Source organism: Epargyreus clarus, unplaced genomic scaffold, assembly GCF_041222505.1.
Source record: "Epargyreus clarus isolate Ecla_fem2 unplaced genomic scaffold, WU_Ecla_fem_2.2 ptg000018l, whole genome shotgun sequence".
In the NCBI taxonomy this organism is placed as follows: Eukaryota; Metazoa; Arthropoda; class Insecta; order Lepidoptera; family Hesperiidae; genus Epargyreus; species Epargyreus clarus.
This window is the reverse complement of record NW_027332226.1, coordinates 1,953,259-1,971,352: the sequence shown is the minus strand read 5'-3', so window position 1 is coordinate 1,971,352 and position 18,094 is coordinate 1,953,259. Positions and strand designations below refer to the sequence as shown.

Genomic DNA, 18,094 nt, shown 5'->3' with positions numbered 1-18,094 from the left:
CCTCCATATCCCAAGTATGCTATTACTTGGGATAGTTACATCTGATGTATAAATATTTTTAGCGAGTCAAGTGTAAAATATTTTATATTATTTAATGGAGATGAAGAAAAAATACTATTTACTTTTTTTTGGTTATTGTAATTACTCATATAGTAAAAAGAAAAAAAAAAAAAAAAAAACAATAATAATATATAAGTAATATATATATAAGTAATATATAAAAACAATAGATATCGTATATTTTATGACGTTCACTTGGTGTAAGCCCGTGAATGCCATTATTACTACCGATTCGTCTACATCTGAGTCGAGACTTCTAAAAAGTATACATAAACATAATAATAACATTATTGTATATTAACCAAATTGCTTGTCAGAAGATATTGTATATTAAATTGCCACATCAATTTAAACCTTACTATAACCAGTGTTCAAACAATCTAGTATTACCATTATTTCATAGTAATCATAGTATTTGTCCAGCACATCCTTAATAAAATTACCTAGATAGGCCTAGTAACACTTGAGAGTTGCAAGGATAAGTTTATTTCTTTTATGTAATCTCATAATACAGTGACCTTCCAGACGACAGTTTCTAGATTTTATCAACCACGGAAGATGATGGCATTGATATATCATTTTTTACAATACATACCATTAGAGAGCACGCATTACCACGCTGCTACGCTGACGTCTAAACATATGAGTGTCAGTTAAGACCCTCTTAGAAGGATAGCTGAATGGATCAGATCTAAGTTCAATTTTGTAGTAGAGACGTTACATCAAACGTATACTTGATAACTGTAATTAATATTTAAATAGATATATTAAATTAGGAATTTTAAAAATAGTAGGATTTAAATGTTTTTGTATTTTGTTTAATACGCTCGTTATTTTACAAATCTCTAAACATCTACATGTCAACATTATCATTGAAGAGACTATGCAGTGAAGTACAATTAGAAATTAAACGAACTTACCTAAGTGAAGTTCCATTTCAATTGTACGAACTGCATAGTCTCGAAATGATATTATAACCCACCCACCCATACTTATATACGATAAGTATTACCCATAATATCATCTATGTTGTAAAATAATCGAGCTAATGAACTTACATCTTGACCCCAGGATCTCTAAACTTACTGACATTTACCGGTAGGGGGCGCCATAAGTAGGTTGGATATTGTTTTAAATTATTTGAATTCGAGGTTTTTAGCTCTGAATATACGTGACACAAGGCTGACGACTGGCGGTGTACTACATGTCAACATTATCATTTCGAGACTATGCAGTTCGTACAATTGAAATGGAACTTCACTTAGGTAAGTTCGTTTAATTTCTAATTATTTGTCACTTTCCTTAAAAAAAGTATTTTTTAACATTGGATATCTAATTGGCACTGCTTGTTCTATTGATGCTCTTACATCAATATCTCTTTAACTTTCTAACATCTTTCTTCTTTATTTTTAGTTCTGTATTTAATGGAAGATTCGTGTACGCATTTTGCCTATATCTAACCACTTTTTCTCACAAGTAGTATTTCACACCCATAACAATCTCATCACCATTACAATGACATAACATACGTATAATTTCTACTTACCGAGATTAAGGCCAACTTGTTAACTTCAACATTGCTTTCTTTTCATTGTCTTTTAAACTTGTTCAGATTAGGCGGCAACTCAAATAGCATAATTGTCAACTAATATTTTTACATAAAGAATCTCCTTAGTATTGCGGGTGCTCCCCGCAATTCTGTTTGGTGGACGCACTATGGTGCGTCTAAAACAAATGATAGCGCAAACGTTATTATTTATTTCTTGTATCTTTTTATTAAGCACTTTAAGTTGACCTTTTTGTCAAACAAATATCATAAAAGTCACAATTTTAATCATGTTCAGCAGTGACACTTTAGATAAAAAAATATACGCGACGAATAGATAACCTCTCTTCCCTTGGGAAGTCGGTTAAAAATAAAATGATATTTATGCATAAAATATTTGTCCAAAAAATGTCCTTCGCGACAGACTACAATTCTTTGGCGCGTCGCGCTTGATATTTTGTCGTCATTATACTTTTCACAACCAATTAAATTATCATTTTTATCACTCCAACAATTGTATTTTATCACGGAATCTGATTATTACGTAGGTATTATATTTAGTGAACACTTGGTATATCACGCCTTCTTTTGCATAAATTGGCCTTTAAAAATAAATCAAAATTCTCCTGATGGAATGGAGTTCACGGACTAACAACAATGTCCATATAAAATTCATACAAAGTTAATTCGGCTGACATTATAAAAAAAATTAAATACGTGAACATGAACGACTGAGTTGCCATCTAATCTCTAATGCCCGTTATTAATAATCAATCCAATGTTTTGCCTACCAAAGATAGACATTTGACAATACTAGAAAATGTGAAATTTTGATCTTTGGTGGACTAAAATTGGATATAATAATTATTGATAAGGCGTAAACAGTTATCACAAAACGAAAGCTTACACTAAAATACTGGCTTGGTTCTAAATCTAATACACATGTATGAAAACTATGAGTTAGGTAAATGCATATCGATGATGGTGTCGTCTGAAACTAAGGATTTCTTCGGTGATCTTGTGCCTTCCTCTATTTCTGTGTTCGGTGTTGGTAATGACCCGTTCGCTACAGCTGGCTCCTGAAATTTTGAGATGTAAGTGGATTAATTATGAGTCACAGCTCAGAAATAATAAAAGGAAAAATGTAAACTAAAAGAAATAAAGAAGACAATAAATGAAATAAATAAAATAACTAATGAAATATCAGCGAGGTAGTTAAGATGATTGATTCATAATTCACTGTTGTGTTGTACTATGAGTTACACAAACAATGACCCTGATGAAGACACGACTTAATATAGAATTAACTAGCTCTGCGCCAAATGCGTATATTCAATTGAATATTTTACTGTCAAATTCGTATTTTTTACTGTAAGTAATGGAAGGACAGTAATGAAATAGTAAAGGTAATTACCATAGAGGCAGCGTCGCACGCCATCAGTTCGTTTTTCGACAAATGTTCAACCACAACAGCCGCGTAACAGTCTCCCAGCATGTTGTTGGTTGTTCGTATCCGATCGCTGAAATAATTTCCAATATTCCATACTTATATTATTAGCTCATTCATTATACCAATAAGATTATCATCAATTTCACAAGGTCCTTTATTTGATCATGAATTTCTATGAGTAAGGTTATCATCATGATAACAAAATATGAATTGGTGAGTCCATCAGATATTATGCAATTATCAGACATGTATGCAGTGTCTCCATGACCTTTCCTTCACAAAAAACTAAAGTGGTCATTTTTTGTAAAATTAGTCAAACTAGGTTCCAGGCTACGGAATTTCAGTAAACGATGTAACTGGATTTCTATTTCATTTACTTTCGATACATTCACTTGAGTCCACTTGAAACTTGGACCATACATTCGATCATACGACTAGATCCAAAGTACTAACACCAGCCAGTCCACCGCAAACAGCAGCGACACGTCGTGCGCGGGCGCGTCCACCGCCGCGAGCACCACCAGCAGCAGCACCATGGCCGCCGACGGCACTGATGCTGACGACACCGACGCCGCTGTTGACGTTAGGCTGAAACAATAGTACGCTTCGTTAGGTTGGAATTGTAAAAAAGATCAACACAGTCCAAACACATACATACGTACAACACGGCACGAAGACACACAAAAATCGAAACATTGGTTTTTTCGTTCGTCTGTTATAATTATGTGTGTTAGTGTTGTAGCACCCCATCTACTGTAAATACCATGTAAATTAACTTTAAACAGCACAAAAGATTAAAAAATGTAACGTCAAATGACCGTTGTCGCTTTTGTTTCATAGAAAACATAAGTCCTGTATGAGATTGGTCTAAAATAAAAAGTTACTTCTGAGGACCAACATACTATTAAACGCCTAAAAAGTGATTCTGCCTCCTTCAAGTTAAACTATAGCTGGGGATCACTGAGAGCTTTGATGGTGGTTCCGCAAGCGAACGAGCTAGTTATATCATTCTTGCTATTCTATTATTATTTATGTTTCTAAGATAAACAAACACTCACAATATTGTCGCCAGTTGCGCGAAGCCCAGATGCATATTGTTCATCTGGCAGACGAACACGCTAGCCACAGCCAGGAAGAGTGCTGTGCCGTCCATGTTGATGTTGCAGCCAATCGGTAACACGAAACGAGTGATACGAGGGTCGATCCGGAGAGGACCCTCCATCGAACGGAAGGTCACTGGGAGAGCAGCAGCACTGGAAAGATACGTTTAAAAGTTAGACAGACATTTATGAATCATCAAGCTAACATCTTCATCGTTAGTATTGGGAAAATTTATTGTCATAATTTATGCCGAGGGGTTTATTTATGCCGAGGCAGCACATTAAGCTGTTTTAGGTAACTTTAACTTTACATCGAGTAACATTGAAATTGTTGTGTTATATAAAATGAAAACGTAACCTAATAAATGCCTCTATCTAGTCCAAATAAAAAAAACCGTTTTCATGTTTTCGAATAAAAATAGAGAATATTCAGAATTATGTAAAAAACATTATTAATTATATTATGAGTTTAATTTACATATAAAAAGTAAATACAGGAAACCTCACTTATAACATGAGAAACGGATTTACATAAATGTGTAAAAATTGAACAAAGCAATAAAGATACACCAACAACCCTAAGTAGTACTAGAATTACGAAATCAACTTACGTGGAAGCGGTGGCGGCCGCGGTGAGCATCGCTTGCGAGAGGCCCCAGTAGAACTTGTAGGGGTTCTTCCGCAAGAACACGAAGTAGATCGCCTGCATAACGATGAGCTGGTACAGGAATACGCCGACGGTGACCGTTGCGATGAACCACGCGAGTTGTGACATTACTTGCGCTGAAATTAGTTAAAATAAATTTGGATTGGATATGGTATAAAAAAGTAGTTATTTTATTACATTGATCGTCGCTATGTGGTTAATGTTACACGCTACTCACAATATTGGATAATACTTAGCATTAGTAATAGTAAAATGAATGAATCTTTAATATTTTTAGTTTACGTACCACCACGATTTATAAGGAAAACTTATAAGAATAGGTATGATGAAAAAAATTCTAGCACTTCATTGCATTTAAGAGGAAACTTTAAATTCAAGAAAAGTTCTTATCCTTATAATGATCGTATTGAATCATAATTAATGTGAATTCGATGAACAAGTAGAAGTAATGATAATCTTACCAACATTGCTGACTCCGAGTATCTTCCCAGCGATCACACTGCTGACTCCAACGGGTGTGAACCACATCACACCAGTGACCATCTTCATTATCACCTCGAAGATGGCTTGGAAGAAGTCGACCACCACCTGCCCTTTGGGTCCGAGGGTACCCAAGAGACTTCCGAAGATTAGACAGAAGAAGACTAAACCAAGAGTGTTGGTTCCGGCTCTGAAGAAAGTTTGATGTGAAGTATAATTTCGGAGATCAATTTTTAATAGAGTGATAATGTGAGATGAATTCTTTCTAATTTCTAATCCATTCCATTTTAATCTAATTGATATTAAAACAAGAAAAATTGACATAGGTAATTTTGTTTTATCAAATGCTACCATGATCAAACTCGTGGAGAGAATAAAATTATCATAATGCAAAAACAATTGATTGTAACTGTAGAAATTGGTTCACATAAATGTACATTCAACGTACCTATAACTGATAACTCGAACTAGCGTGGGCACAGTGTCATTTTCAGTAGCATTTTTCAAGAACATCGATGGGGCTTCCGCGTACACGGTGTGTGCTTGTTGGAATGCGGCTTGTACTATATTGTCCGGGAAAATATTTCTGTAAATAAAATTTAACATAACATAACATTTAACATTACTGTAATCGTAATGTTTCCATGTATTTCAAGTTATTATTTAGTAGCGGCGCGAATACCCAAATCTTGGGTGTACAGCCTAAAAGTATTATAACTTTCATGGTGGAGCCACACACAAAAAAGTGTTTTCCAAATAGACAGGTTTGAAATGGCAGTTGTGTTACTAACGGCGGATCTTAAGAGTTAACCTTAGGGGGTACTGAAGAACAAAGGAATTCAAATGAAAATATTGTATTCATGTCTAAACTTGATTGAATGTCTCACTTAAAGGGATATGAGTTGAAAATTGAAAGTCCTAATAATAGAGACAAAAAGTTAAGAAACCAAATCTTACTTGAAAATTTTGAAAATTCTCTGTTCTGTTCCAGGCAATTTCTATGCAAAAAAAAGTCAGAACCACATAGTAATTATTATGTATGTTTATCACTTATCCAGGGTTTATTAGATCTTATTACTTTCAAACAATTTATATTTTAAATTGATTTCTAATAAAAATAATCAGAACTAGACAATAATTAATGAACTCGTCAACAAAGGAAAAGTTATTCAGAAGTTGTTGATCAATTAACCTCTCAGTCAACGAGGGAACCAGACTATAAACATCACAATAGAGACATTTATTAATGGTAATGATAGTGTACGATAGTATCGATTGACCTATACCAGTAAAGATTTATATCAAATCGTCTTTTGTTTCTATTCCCTAACGAATTGATAAACAATTATAGCGATGTTAACTTTTTTTTTCTGCCTATAAGTATTCTGTCAATAAGAGTTAACATTCGAAATAATTCGAATTCGAATACAAGAAGTAAAACTCTATATTAGATGTGGCGACACCGAGACTTACACCTTTCTGCACTTAGTGTTTTGGTGTGAAGGATTTGCTAAACAAAAAGTAATAATAGGATATGAAGCGTTAAACTGGGCAGGAGTTGATCTGATAATTAATGTTCATAACTCGTATCTCGTACGCGTCCTTCATAAATATAAATCCCTTTATTATCCCTAGGCAATATGAATCGTCACTTCAGTTGCTGCTTTATCCACATACATTATTACCTAACCTAGATGATACTCAACACGAAAGCGCTATGAGAAATGTAGGTTATTTTCAATACACTTAAACGTAGCATTATACTCCGGCGTAAAAAGATCTACTCGAAACACGAGAACAATGCTAAGAGCACAACAATTTTGCATACGCCATTACTGCCATTGAAAACACTTTCTTTGCGCTATTTTGAGGTTTCAAGATTATAAATAGCTTTGAAGGGCGCGTAATGTTAACCCTACTTAAATATGTCAATGCAAATGTTATGGTGCCATTTCTATAGTATCATTAGCTCATAGCATCATTTTAACTCTGTGTAAAGAGAAACTGCCCGTAATCAGACCTTAGTCATGAGATTGAAAAAAAAATCTTACAGATGATTAACTTATAGTCACGTAAATTCTAAGGTAAAAAGTTTAATCTGTCTCTTGCCAACGGCGCCCTTCAAGCTAAGTAAATGCATACATTTACGATGAAAATTAACAAGTGCATTTATTAATCTTCACTCTGATTTTTAACCATTGCAAAAGTTTGGTAAAAAAAATAACTCACCGGCCAATATCAAGTAAACTATCCAATATGCTGTGATCCCGCTTATTCTGTATCAATCCAATGTGATCGTCCCTCAAATCCGGCTGTCCTGGGTGTATTAGCATCGCGAGCACAATTCCAAGGAATGCGTTAAACATTGACGTTAAAACGAAATACAACAACGTCCGCACAGCTATTTTCCCACTCATCTTGGCGTTTAAACTCGCGGAGCCAGCTATAAGACTCGCGATGATGAGAGGAAGGATCATCAGTTTCAACACCCTCATGAAGAGCTCGCCGGGGTACGATATTATCATCAACGCGTCCGGTCCTAGGTGGTAGGGACGCAAGCCGAAACCTGGGGACGAAGAGGAAATTATGATTTTGAAAATAAAAATTGGTGATAAGCAGACAATTTTTTGTTAAAATTTAGGTGCTAAATTAAATGTTAAGCCTATATTTAATTGCAGTTACAAGCACTTACAAGTATGCAGTCTAACAGCGTTGTACCCTAATGTTACATGAGATAACAAAGACATTTTGAAAGCATAACATGTTCAATTAAAGTCACACGTGAATCTGATAAAATGAAGATGATGACTTAAATGCATGACACTTTTATATTAAACAAAATAAATAAACTAACGATACTATTCATACGAAAGAGGAAAAGTATTTGTTAGCTTACCTACAGCTATTCCTATTAAAACACCGCCCAGGGTGACCACCAGCAACGTGTTGTCTATAAGCCATTTCTTGACGCCAGTGGGCTCGACTGGAGCCGACCGGTCTTCAGTGGTCTTCGGGCCCCTGTCCCCTGGGCCCATCTTCGCGAACAAGTACTCTGAAAAGCGTTCACCTTTCTCCATTACAGGTGAAGTGGAACTCGTCAACCCAGATCTTCTGATCTGGATGTTTGGTCTTTCCTCTCCTCCTTATCAAATTTTCTAATAAATTTCGGTATGGAAGATTTAAATAAAGTCGTTTATACAATTCTTTGGTTTTATTATGATTTCATTTTCACGTTTGTCAGCTGTTCATGAAATTAATTTTGTGTTTGTTGATCGGGAATTATCTTTTCATTATTTCTAAACCTATGTTCCCCGGGCGTATATTCCGTTGCTTTTTCTGAATTGAATTCATTGAAATATGCACTGTCTCCGCCATTCAGTGCAGTGTCGTCCAAACGATGCACAATGCGTGACTAACCTGTAACTCCTATATTAGCACGACTTTATACAAAGCTTTCATCGAAATCGAATGCCCCACTTCCATTACTACTAGTTTTGCATCCATTGCAATTTTTCGTCTATCTACCGTAGCTTTTGGAGCTGTTATCGCAGCAATGTTTGTTGCAATGTAAAAGGGGTTGAGAGTATGGTGTTTTCTGGTAGCGGGAGGAAGCCATGTAGAGACTTGCGCGCGCATACATCGATTCCCCTATATTTACTTAGTTGCATTAAATAGCTATCGGTATATTATTAAATTGTGGGTATTACGTCTTTAGTGAAGGAATTGTGCTATTTTAATTTTCTTATGCAATTATCTGGCATGTAATCGCTTCGGTTAAAGAGAGGACCTAAATTGATCGTGACATGCGCAGTTGAGCGTAGGTTTGGATACATATAAAGTTTTAAATGTATGTCGGGACTATTTTTAAAGTTTCCTTTGTGTTGATTTTTCTCACTAGACCATTGCTAGATAGAACGCTTTCTAGATAATAGTGCTTATTCCAATGTAGTTAGCGAGAGAAAATTATTGGACCTTTGTTTGTCTATTTTAAGCTTATTTTTGAAATAAATTTAAATAGCAAATCATGAGGTGGGTTATATGCACCTGATGATACGAGATCACTAACATTCACGAATTATTTAATACTAGTTTTTGCCCGCGGCTTCGCCCGCGTTTAAAAGAAAATAACATAACATACTAACATACATAAAAATCAAAATTCGTACCTTCAACTTTACTAAAGATCATCACTTGATCAAATGCATAGTTTACGATTAAATCCTTACTAATATCGAATAAAATAATCGATGTTTTGGGTCTAAAACATCGATTCTCCGATTAATCGATTTTAGATCGCCAATCCTAGTTCCCGTGGGATTTTCGGGATAAAAACTATCCTATGTCCTTTCTCGGGTCTCAGACTATCTTTGTACAAAATTTCATTAAAGACGGTTCAGTGGTATGGGCGTGAAGAAAAGACAACCAGACAGACAGACAGACAGACCGACAGAGTTACTTTCGGATTTATAATATTAGTAAGGATTATAGATACTCGTACGTTGTTGCAGTTATTGCTGTTTTGAGGGTTCATAGATACATAGTTCGTTTAGACACTCGTAAAAAGTAAACTAGCACTAGAATACGGACTAGAATAAAAATTATTTATTTAATTTTGGAGTCGAAGCAGAAACTATATATAAGTTAGTGGACTACTGTTCCACATAGTTCGTCATTATAACAGAATTAATCTTAAAATTCAATGTTAACATTATTATTATATAAATGTATAGGGCAAGTACATAGGTATACATTTATATAATAATAATGTACATACTCATACCCGCCACTCAAGATTACTTAATAGGTACTTAATATATACGTAAGATAGTATTTACTATGGTGATATGCACATAAGTAGGATTAAAGCTAAGAAAAAACGTATTTTGTCCATACCTATTGTTTTACCGTGGTGTGTTATGTATCTCTCTATATTGTAAAGTTGTACATCTGTTTGTTCGAGCATCATGCTAGTAATTATAGTATGGAACTCATATTAAAAAATATTTTTGGGTGTAATACTATTTCCCACATTTTATTTCTCTACGTTAATAGCAGTTGGAGATAAAAATATATGTTATGTAAATTTATATTAAATTAATTAAATAAATAATACTTAAAAAAATTAAAAACATGATTTTATTTCTAATCGACTAAAATACCAGAAAATAAATCAATCATAATGACTCGCCGCAAAATAAAATTATAATACTTAAGATTTATAGTTATTAAAATAATAAGAAAAAGCGAAAAAGAGTAATGGGTAAACTGATATGTTATGTTAAACTGTTATCAAATCCATCGGTCCTTGATAGGTATGCAAAGTTTTAAATTTCAAAGTTTCAAATCAAGCTAGAAACGGGTGAAAATTGAGCTCAAAGGTTCCGTTACATACATACATACATACATACATACATACATACATACAACCCAAGCTAATAAAAGCGTGTTAAAAAGACAGATTTAAGTACGCAAATAAATGCCACAATAACGACTGACTCGTAATATAAACAAATTTCTGTTCCGACGCGTTACTACAAAATAATTTGAAGTCTAAAAGAAGTCATGGAATGTTTGTCATTTAAAACAAAAAAAACACAACGATAAAAGAAAAATAACAATGATATTTTTACTTACAGGCAAAGAGCCAAGAAAATAGTTACAAATGTTCATTACAGTTATTTGCTATTTCAGTACGAAGCAAAAATTCAGAGTTGATCAGTTGTACACAATACAAAGATTTCACATACATACTCGTAAGTATAGACAGACATACTAAATTGGAAGACTCCAATTTGAACTTGGCCAGCGCGGTGGATCATGGTCTAAACCCCTCATATTCAAAGGAAATGAGACTTGTGCCCAGCAGTCAAACTAATACATTTATGAGTAATTCACGTTTCACATATACCTATTTTATAACAACTTTTTACCAATTGGTAATAAGTCGTGGATAACACTTTCTCCCGCACGCCCGGTCTATTACTACAGTAAATTTATAGAATATCTTTTCCAAAGAGTTACAGGTTAGCCTTAGCAGACAATGTCGCAGGCCTGCGCTAGTGTAATGTTATACACCTACATGAACCACGTACTTGTGACGTAACTAACGTAATACGGCTTTCCTTTAGATATTAATTAGCTTAGGTATTCCAGAAGGTTTTGTTATTTAATAGCACTATATAAATAATACAAGGTTTTGAGTTCTGTAAGACTGAACCCTTTATGTAATAGAAATGTGCCCTTTTATATAATAGTTACTTATATAATAAGTAGCGGACGCGCATGCAGTTCACCTGATGGTAAGTGTCTATTACCGTCCATGGACGTCAGCAATCAATCCCAGATAAGATGAGATTCCTACCTGAGGCCACAAATGCGCCGGTACACCTGAGGACTAAGTTGCGAATTCCTCGAATAAGATTGTCTTACCACACTTTTCAAATCAGAGTAGTGCAATACATAACACTGCAGTTATAACACAAAAGAAACCGTCGGATTCGAACTACAGACTTTTACCATATTCACTTACTATCAGGTTTTAGAAGGTGGTAGAACCCTTCGTGGTTCGACTCCAGCGGCACCACCGCCACACATATTTCTTCCTCATAACAGCAGTGTTAGGCACCCATATTATAAAAAAAAAAGGATTGGCCATTCATATAAACCTACTGTCAATCAGAGACATTTACAATAGTTGCAATAACCGAACATGAAGAGGGGAACAAATGACTCTTTTCGAAAACCGTCACACACAGGAAAGTTTGTTGGACTATACGTTTGAAGTGGGCTAAAAGCTTTCGTACGAAAAATATAACTATGTCCATTTCGCAGCCCTATATATAATCTTTTGGTATATACTCATTAGATTTTTTTACATCCTATATAAATGTCTCCACCTTGTATTGGAGCAGGGTAAAGTATACTTCAGGCCTCACATCAGTCTCATCTGTTACAAAACGACAATGAGATTAAAAAAATAAATTTGAGAGAACTCAGCCCGGAAGTACTCGTATATCTATGAAGTATATAAATAACCACACCCGACATTTTAAAGCTATACAGACATTTCTGTACATTTCTGACATGACATCTGTGACATGACAGGTTGAAACACATGTTTGAAACACACATGTTAACGAGCTATCTAAACAGAGAAAATTTATTCAGAACTTCTTCATGTCAAAAATAACTTGAACTTGGCACCGATATATTTCCTATTCAACCATTGTGTGTCCCGTGATCGTAATATTTAAAATATGTGTATCAGTATGGAGCATGTATGTATAGAGCAGTTATAGTATAGTGGTAGGATCGACCGCTTTTATTAGAGCCGGTCCAAGGTTCAAATCCGATCGCAAATCTGAGTTTGGATTAATGTTTTTATTGAGTTTAATTGAAAGAAAACTTTGTACCTGAAAACTTAAGAATTCTGTAAAAAAGTAAAAGGCTTTGTGCAATCTAGCAACTCGCATTTGGCTACGGCCTAACCTTACTTTGAAAGGAGACCCGTACCCAGCTTCTCCATAACGAAACACCTACCGTAGTAGCGATAGATATTGCCGTTAAAGGAGTTATATAAAAAATCTACTTTGAAAAAAATATCATTTGAATTGGTGATGTTTTCTGTCGCCGTCTAAGCAAGTGATACTTAATTTAAAATAAGTACATAACATTTCATATCACAGTATTGATTCTGTACCGTACCTGGGATTCGAATCGCACACTTCGTGATCGATACGCTTCACTTGCTCACTTTATATATAAGAGGCTATTTTCAATTCACTTTAAAATTAATATAACGTAGATATGGGGCCCCCGGTACGAGAGGCTGTGAGCTCAATGACCATACAATTCAGTGAAATTTGTATAAATAAGCGCTAAATAAATTCTTTTGAAATGTTAATAGCTACGTGCATGACTTTTTATTCACCAAAAGGTGGCCAGGACCAAACAATCACTTAAGTACGTATTCGTTAGGGGCCCCATGCAATGGATTTATCACGGTATGGATGGCGATTATTTCCGAAAAAGATCGATTCTCGAATACGAATCGAAGTGTGATAAATCGATCACAAAAAAATCGATTGTTCAAAAATCGATCTTCGATCTTTTCAGAGGCAAGACCGGCGAGATAGCGAAAAAAAAGGTCAGGTCAAAACTACCACTAAAATACGTATTCCTCAGCAAAAAATGTAATTTTTAATGCTCAATCAACTGCGAAAAAATTGAATTTCGACTTTCTGGGTCGAAAGATCTGTAGCGACTTCCCGCTATTCGTCAAAGAGATGGCGCTGTTGAATTACGCGGAAGTTTTCTAAACATCTTCTAAACAGCTCCGAACTGAGACTGTCAGAGCACGGCCGCTCCCCGGGCATAATCTCCTAGCCCGGCGGGAAATCTCCCTCATCGATCAAAACATCGATTCTTCGATTAATCGATCTCAGATCGCCATCCCTATGTCACGGATCTCATCAGCCAGTGACGCACAGCCTTGCGTCTAGATACATACCGAGTCGAGTAGCGGGAGGTCGCCACATAGGTATCTGTACCTAGATGTCTGCATCTATCGAGTTTGGCTAGTACTAATAACGATACACATTCTATATATATGTAATTATTTAAAGAATGTATAACGTAAATCATTAATACTATCTGTCATCTCGATCATCGCATATATATAATTTATAATAACTTACATAAATACTAAGATGGCAGTTGATTAATTTAAAATTTATCATGGACACAGATTATATCATACATAATCTTAGAAATATATTTATTCTGTTTGAGAGTTCAAAATTACTGCATTTTCCTAATATTGCTTATAATTTGAAAATCAAACTTAATAATTAATTAATTTGTTTTTAAATGTCTGCTTTGGCAACATCATGGCATAACGATCTTTTTTGAGATTTTGAAATAATATCCAAAAATATGCGTTCGTTTTTTTAAATAAACGACACACAAGTAGTAAAAGATATTGGTAAGTGGCCACTCTCGGCCATAAGTATACGTTATACATGTATAATCTAACTTAGATTGACGTCCGAGTAACTTGAGATCGGTTACAAATATAATACCATGAGGGCTAATTTCAAGTCTCGTAAAAGCATCTCCCCCTTACAACACCCTTCAAACAAAAACGCAACTGTATTTAATACTGCTCGTCAAATGGAGTTGTGACGCGCTCTATAGGTACCTATATACTTTAATATATTTATTATTCATTAGAAGTTGCAAACGACCATGCGTCCACCAGATCACCTAATGTATCTTTAATTTAATTATAGAAAATTTTACATGAATCCTCCGACATAATTGTAGCATGATGAACAACGGAAGGTAGATTCATACCTAAATTATGAGTTAATATTTTGAATTCATCCGGACATCTCCATCCAGGATTATGATACCATATCACCTAGCAAGTTTTATTTATATCCCACTGCTGGGCACGGATCTTTTCATAATTTTGTATGCAGCGGTTAAAAAGGTTTTCGTTCTCCCTCCCGGTTTCACTGGGCTTAAAAATGCAACGTAACATATAACCAACATTCATACTTTATGTACACTTCAAGTAATTTTAAGAAAATATATTTTTTATATAATTTTTTGAAAGAAGACTGCTACTGAATGACATTTTATAAAGGCAGGGGGCCTTTGACGAGGGGGAAACCTTCAAAAGGTACCCGACGCCATGGGAGTGACGCCGGGTTATGTGGGATTTTTACCGCACTAAAACCCCCCCGGTGGCCGTCCTCAGCGTTTGGTGGAGAACTCCGGGATCTCCAACGGAACACAAACGGAGTCCTCCTAACGCGATGCCCTTCTATCGGGCTCTGCCCTGGGGGAGCAATTTACCCTCCTCTCACATCCCCTGGTGATTACAGCGATATGAGACCACACAAACCGCTGTCCTTTCCGAAAAAGGCAGGGGGCCTACCACCATCTTTTAAAAACCATCATAGTTCGGGATAGTTTTGTTTCAATATTGCATCAACATTATTTTGTTTCGTACCACGACCTCTTTTAAGAAGATCGTGGTACGTAATTTCAATGTATGATTATAATAATATTGTTTTAAGAGATGGTAGTAACCCCCCAGAGCACGGCAGCGTCGTGTGTTTGCGACGCGTGTTAAAAACACTCGGGATATTTCATTGAAATGTTTTCTAAAAATAAGTTCATAACATAATAATAACTAACATACACTAATAACTAATTATTTGCAAGTGAACGTAAAATTTAAAAAATAAGTTCAGTCTTTTCGGAGTACCGATAAGATTAGGAAAATTAATAAGTAAAAAATATTTTTTTGTCATAAGTATAGCATACTTTCACGTGATTTCTACATAATACATAACTAACAGAAACTTTTATTTTATTATTTATATTGAAAATTGAAGGGTGTTAAAGGAACCCTTCGTTTGACTGAGGCGGTTCTGCCATCCCATCAATAGGTACTTATAGTTATAAGCGCTTTGTTCTCATGATATGGCACATACTCGAGTCATTCCAGCTTAGTCTTCAGGAATAGCAGGACACCTGCCGACTTTAGATGTAGGTACTTACTAATCTCGGCAGTGGCCGTTTACCATTAGACAAACTTATAGTTTGCTACTTACTTAAACAGTGTACAACGTATTTTTGATATTGAAGTAACAAACGGGCGTGGAGACCAACTAATGAAGCTATGGAGATCTCTAATTAACACCAAATACAACAGGGGTCTTGTTAGAAGTCAAGTACAGAACCGTTGTAACTCCCGAGGAGTTAGTCGCCTCATGAGTAAGTCAGCCGTCATTCACACTCCCACCGAAATGAAAAATCTGACACGTTAGAAATCCACCTTCCAGAAATAGACCTTCCAGGTAAAACCCTATTCGTTTTACTAACTTTCAAATAATAATGAACAATAATAAACTTACCCTTTATTTGCTTAATTTTGGAAACTTCTTTTTACTCCACAGAAAACTAGTCACAACTAAAACTACAAACGTTTAGGAATACGGCAATATTTATTTCTAATCCACACATTTATGTACCCGCGTCATTCTATGTTCAAAAAAGGAATTATTTTACGCGTAAAAAATGAGTTTCTTTTTTAAATCTATCAGTAGAGCGCTGTCACTCGTATGCATTTGGCAACTGCACAAGATTGCATCTAAATCAAGGTTATTTTCATTACAGCTTCTCTACTCATCATGGTTTTATTGTACTGTATCAATTAATATCGGTTACTCATTAGAGTTGGGAAATGTACGACTACCTCCCATGGAGAAAATAAACACATCGAAGGATACACCCACACACACTAAACAACACCTATTAATAATTTAAAACTTCATAAAAATTTAAAACGTGTTTAAGACAGATATAGCTTAAGAAAGAAATTGTCGGGTACCTATGTATTTTACAGTAACATCGCAGTTAATACGTACCTATAGATAAAACTTCTTTCTAACGTACAAACTTTTCGGAAACAGTAAAGTAAAAGAAACAGTGTTGCTATTTAAAAATAATAATAAAAATATGGTTTTTATTATTATTTTGTCCTTTTAGAGGAAATAATAATACAAGTATTTCATAGGTAGTAAAGTGGTGGACATGAACTTGCTTACTTGAAATTTACGTCAACTTTTACACAACTTCCGCCATCTATCAAATAAATATAATAATTAATAAACGAAGTAGAAATATCCAAGTGACATATTTATAATTTTTATCAACTGTTGCCCGATGCCCGCCATCTATCAATAATTTCATAAACTAAAACAAAGTTTAGTAATCTTACGGATATAGAAGTTACGTACTGGTGTAACAGATGGCGTTAGTATCGTAAAGACCAAAGTATTAAGATAATAATATTTTAATGAGTACTTCGGTCGGATTATATATAAAGAATAAATTTACCAAAAATTGAACAAAATAAAACAATTATACTGTTTATTTTTTAGAAATAAATTTAAATTTAATCATCGATTGCAAAGGTTGTTAGATGACACCATAATTATATTATAACAAATTACATTTTACGAAAGTGCAAAGAGATAATTTATTTATTGGTGGGAGGTAGATTCAATCAGACGATGTATTAAAGATAGTGTGACTTATAATAATATTTGTACGGAATCACTTGTACCTACACACAAAATATTCACTTACGTAATATTCACTTTAAAATTATTAAATCCACTTTATTACTTTTTTTAAATCAAACCCGACTCAAAACGACTTTTTTTAATAATATTTCAAGACAAAAAAAAACTAAATTTATCACAAAATAAAAAATATCACGTTAAATATTAAGTATATAAAAATAAGCTTATGAAAATTAATACTAAGAATAAGAAACAAAAAATACATAGAAACGTCAAAATAAAATATTTTACTCACCTCTTTTAAAAGTGTCGCACAGTTTTATTCCGTACTTTTAAGAAGAGTGCATTTTTACCGTCTTTTCGTCAACGCGGTCTTGGTTCAAAGGACAAATACCACTTAACACACAATATGAGTTGTTTATAAACTAAAAATTCTCTTAAGTGACAATGAATGTAGGAGGGTCAACCATCAATGGGATTATTCTAAATTTTTAAGCTGCGCGCTTTAAAATTAATTGGAATATTCAAAGATTTTTTATGGTATGTGCTGCGCGTGACGAATTGATTTTTGTTGTGGAATTCAATATATTTAAGTATAGTTAAATACTGGTATAAAACTACGTATAATTATCAAAAAAATAATGTAAAAATAGAATAAAAAAAAATTATATAAATAGAATTTGGATGTTG

The 18,094-nt window shown here is 34.4% G+C and overlaps 1 protein-coding gene across 3 annotated transcripts; it reads right to left on the bottom strand.

Moving 5' to 3' along the window:
* Positions 1-1,346: 1,346 nt before the first annotated feature.
* Positions 1,347-17,714, bottom strand: Eaat2 (Excitatory amino acid transporter 2). Of its 3 annotated transcripts, none has more exons than XM_073082821.1 (10): positions 17,700-17,714; positions 8,200-8,355; positions 7,533-7,869; positions 5,752-5,889; positions 5,285-5,493; positions 4,768-4,939; positions 4,115-4,309; positions 3,510-3,644; positions 3,021-3,126; positions 1,347-2,685 (listed from the first exon to the last, which is right to left on the bottom strand). In XM_073082821.1, the coding sequence occupies exons 2-10, from the start codon at positions 8,336-8,338 to the stop codon at positions 2,560-2,562; spliced, it is 1,557 nt and encodes a 518-aa protein (XP_072938922.1). In that variant the 5' UTR covers positions 8,339-8,355; positions 17,700-17,714; the 3' UTR covers positions 1,347-2,559. The 3 variants fall into 3 exon arrangements, with proteins under 3 accessions (XP_072938922.1, XP_072938921.1, XP_072938919.1); XM_073082820.1 differs by lacking the exon at positions 17,700-17,714 and adding an exon at positions 16,232-16,582; XM_073082818.1 differs by lacking the exon at positions 17,700-17,714 and having other exon boundaries at positions 8,200-8,804.
* Between the last annotated feature and the right edge of the window lie 380 nt (positions 17,715-18,094).

Bases quoted from the DNA above. Each gene is read 5' to 3' on its own strand.
- Eaat2 (XM_073082818.1), bottom strand. From the start codon at position 8,380: ATGGAGAAAGGTGAACGCTTTTCAGAGTACTTGTTCGCGAAGATGGGC. The intron at 5,494-5,751 runs GTACGTTGAATG...AACTTTCTTCAG, and splicing joins GTTCGAGTTATCAGTTATAG to AGCCGGAACCAACACTCTTG. The intron at 4,940-5,284 runs GTAAGATTATCA...AACTAATTTCAG, and splicing joins ACTCGGAGTCAGCAATGTTG to CGCAAGTAATGTCACAACTC.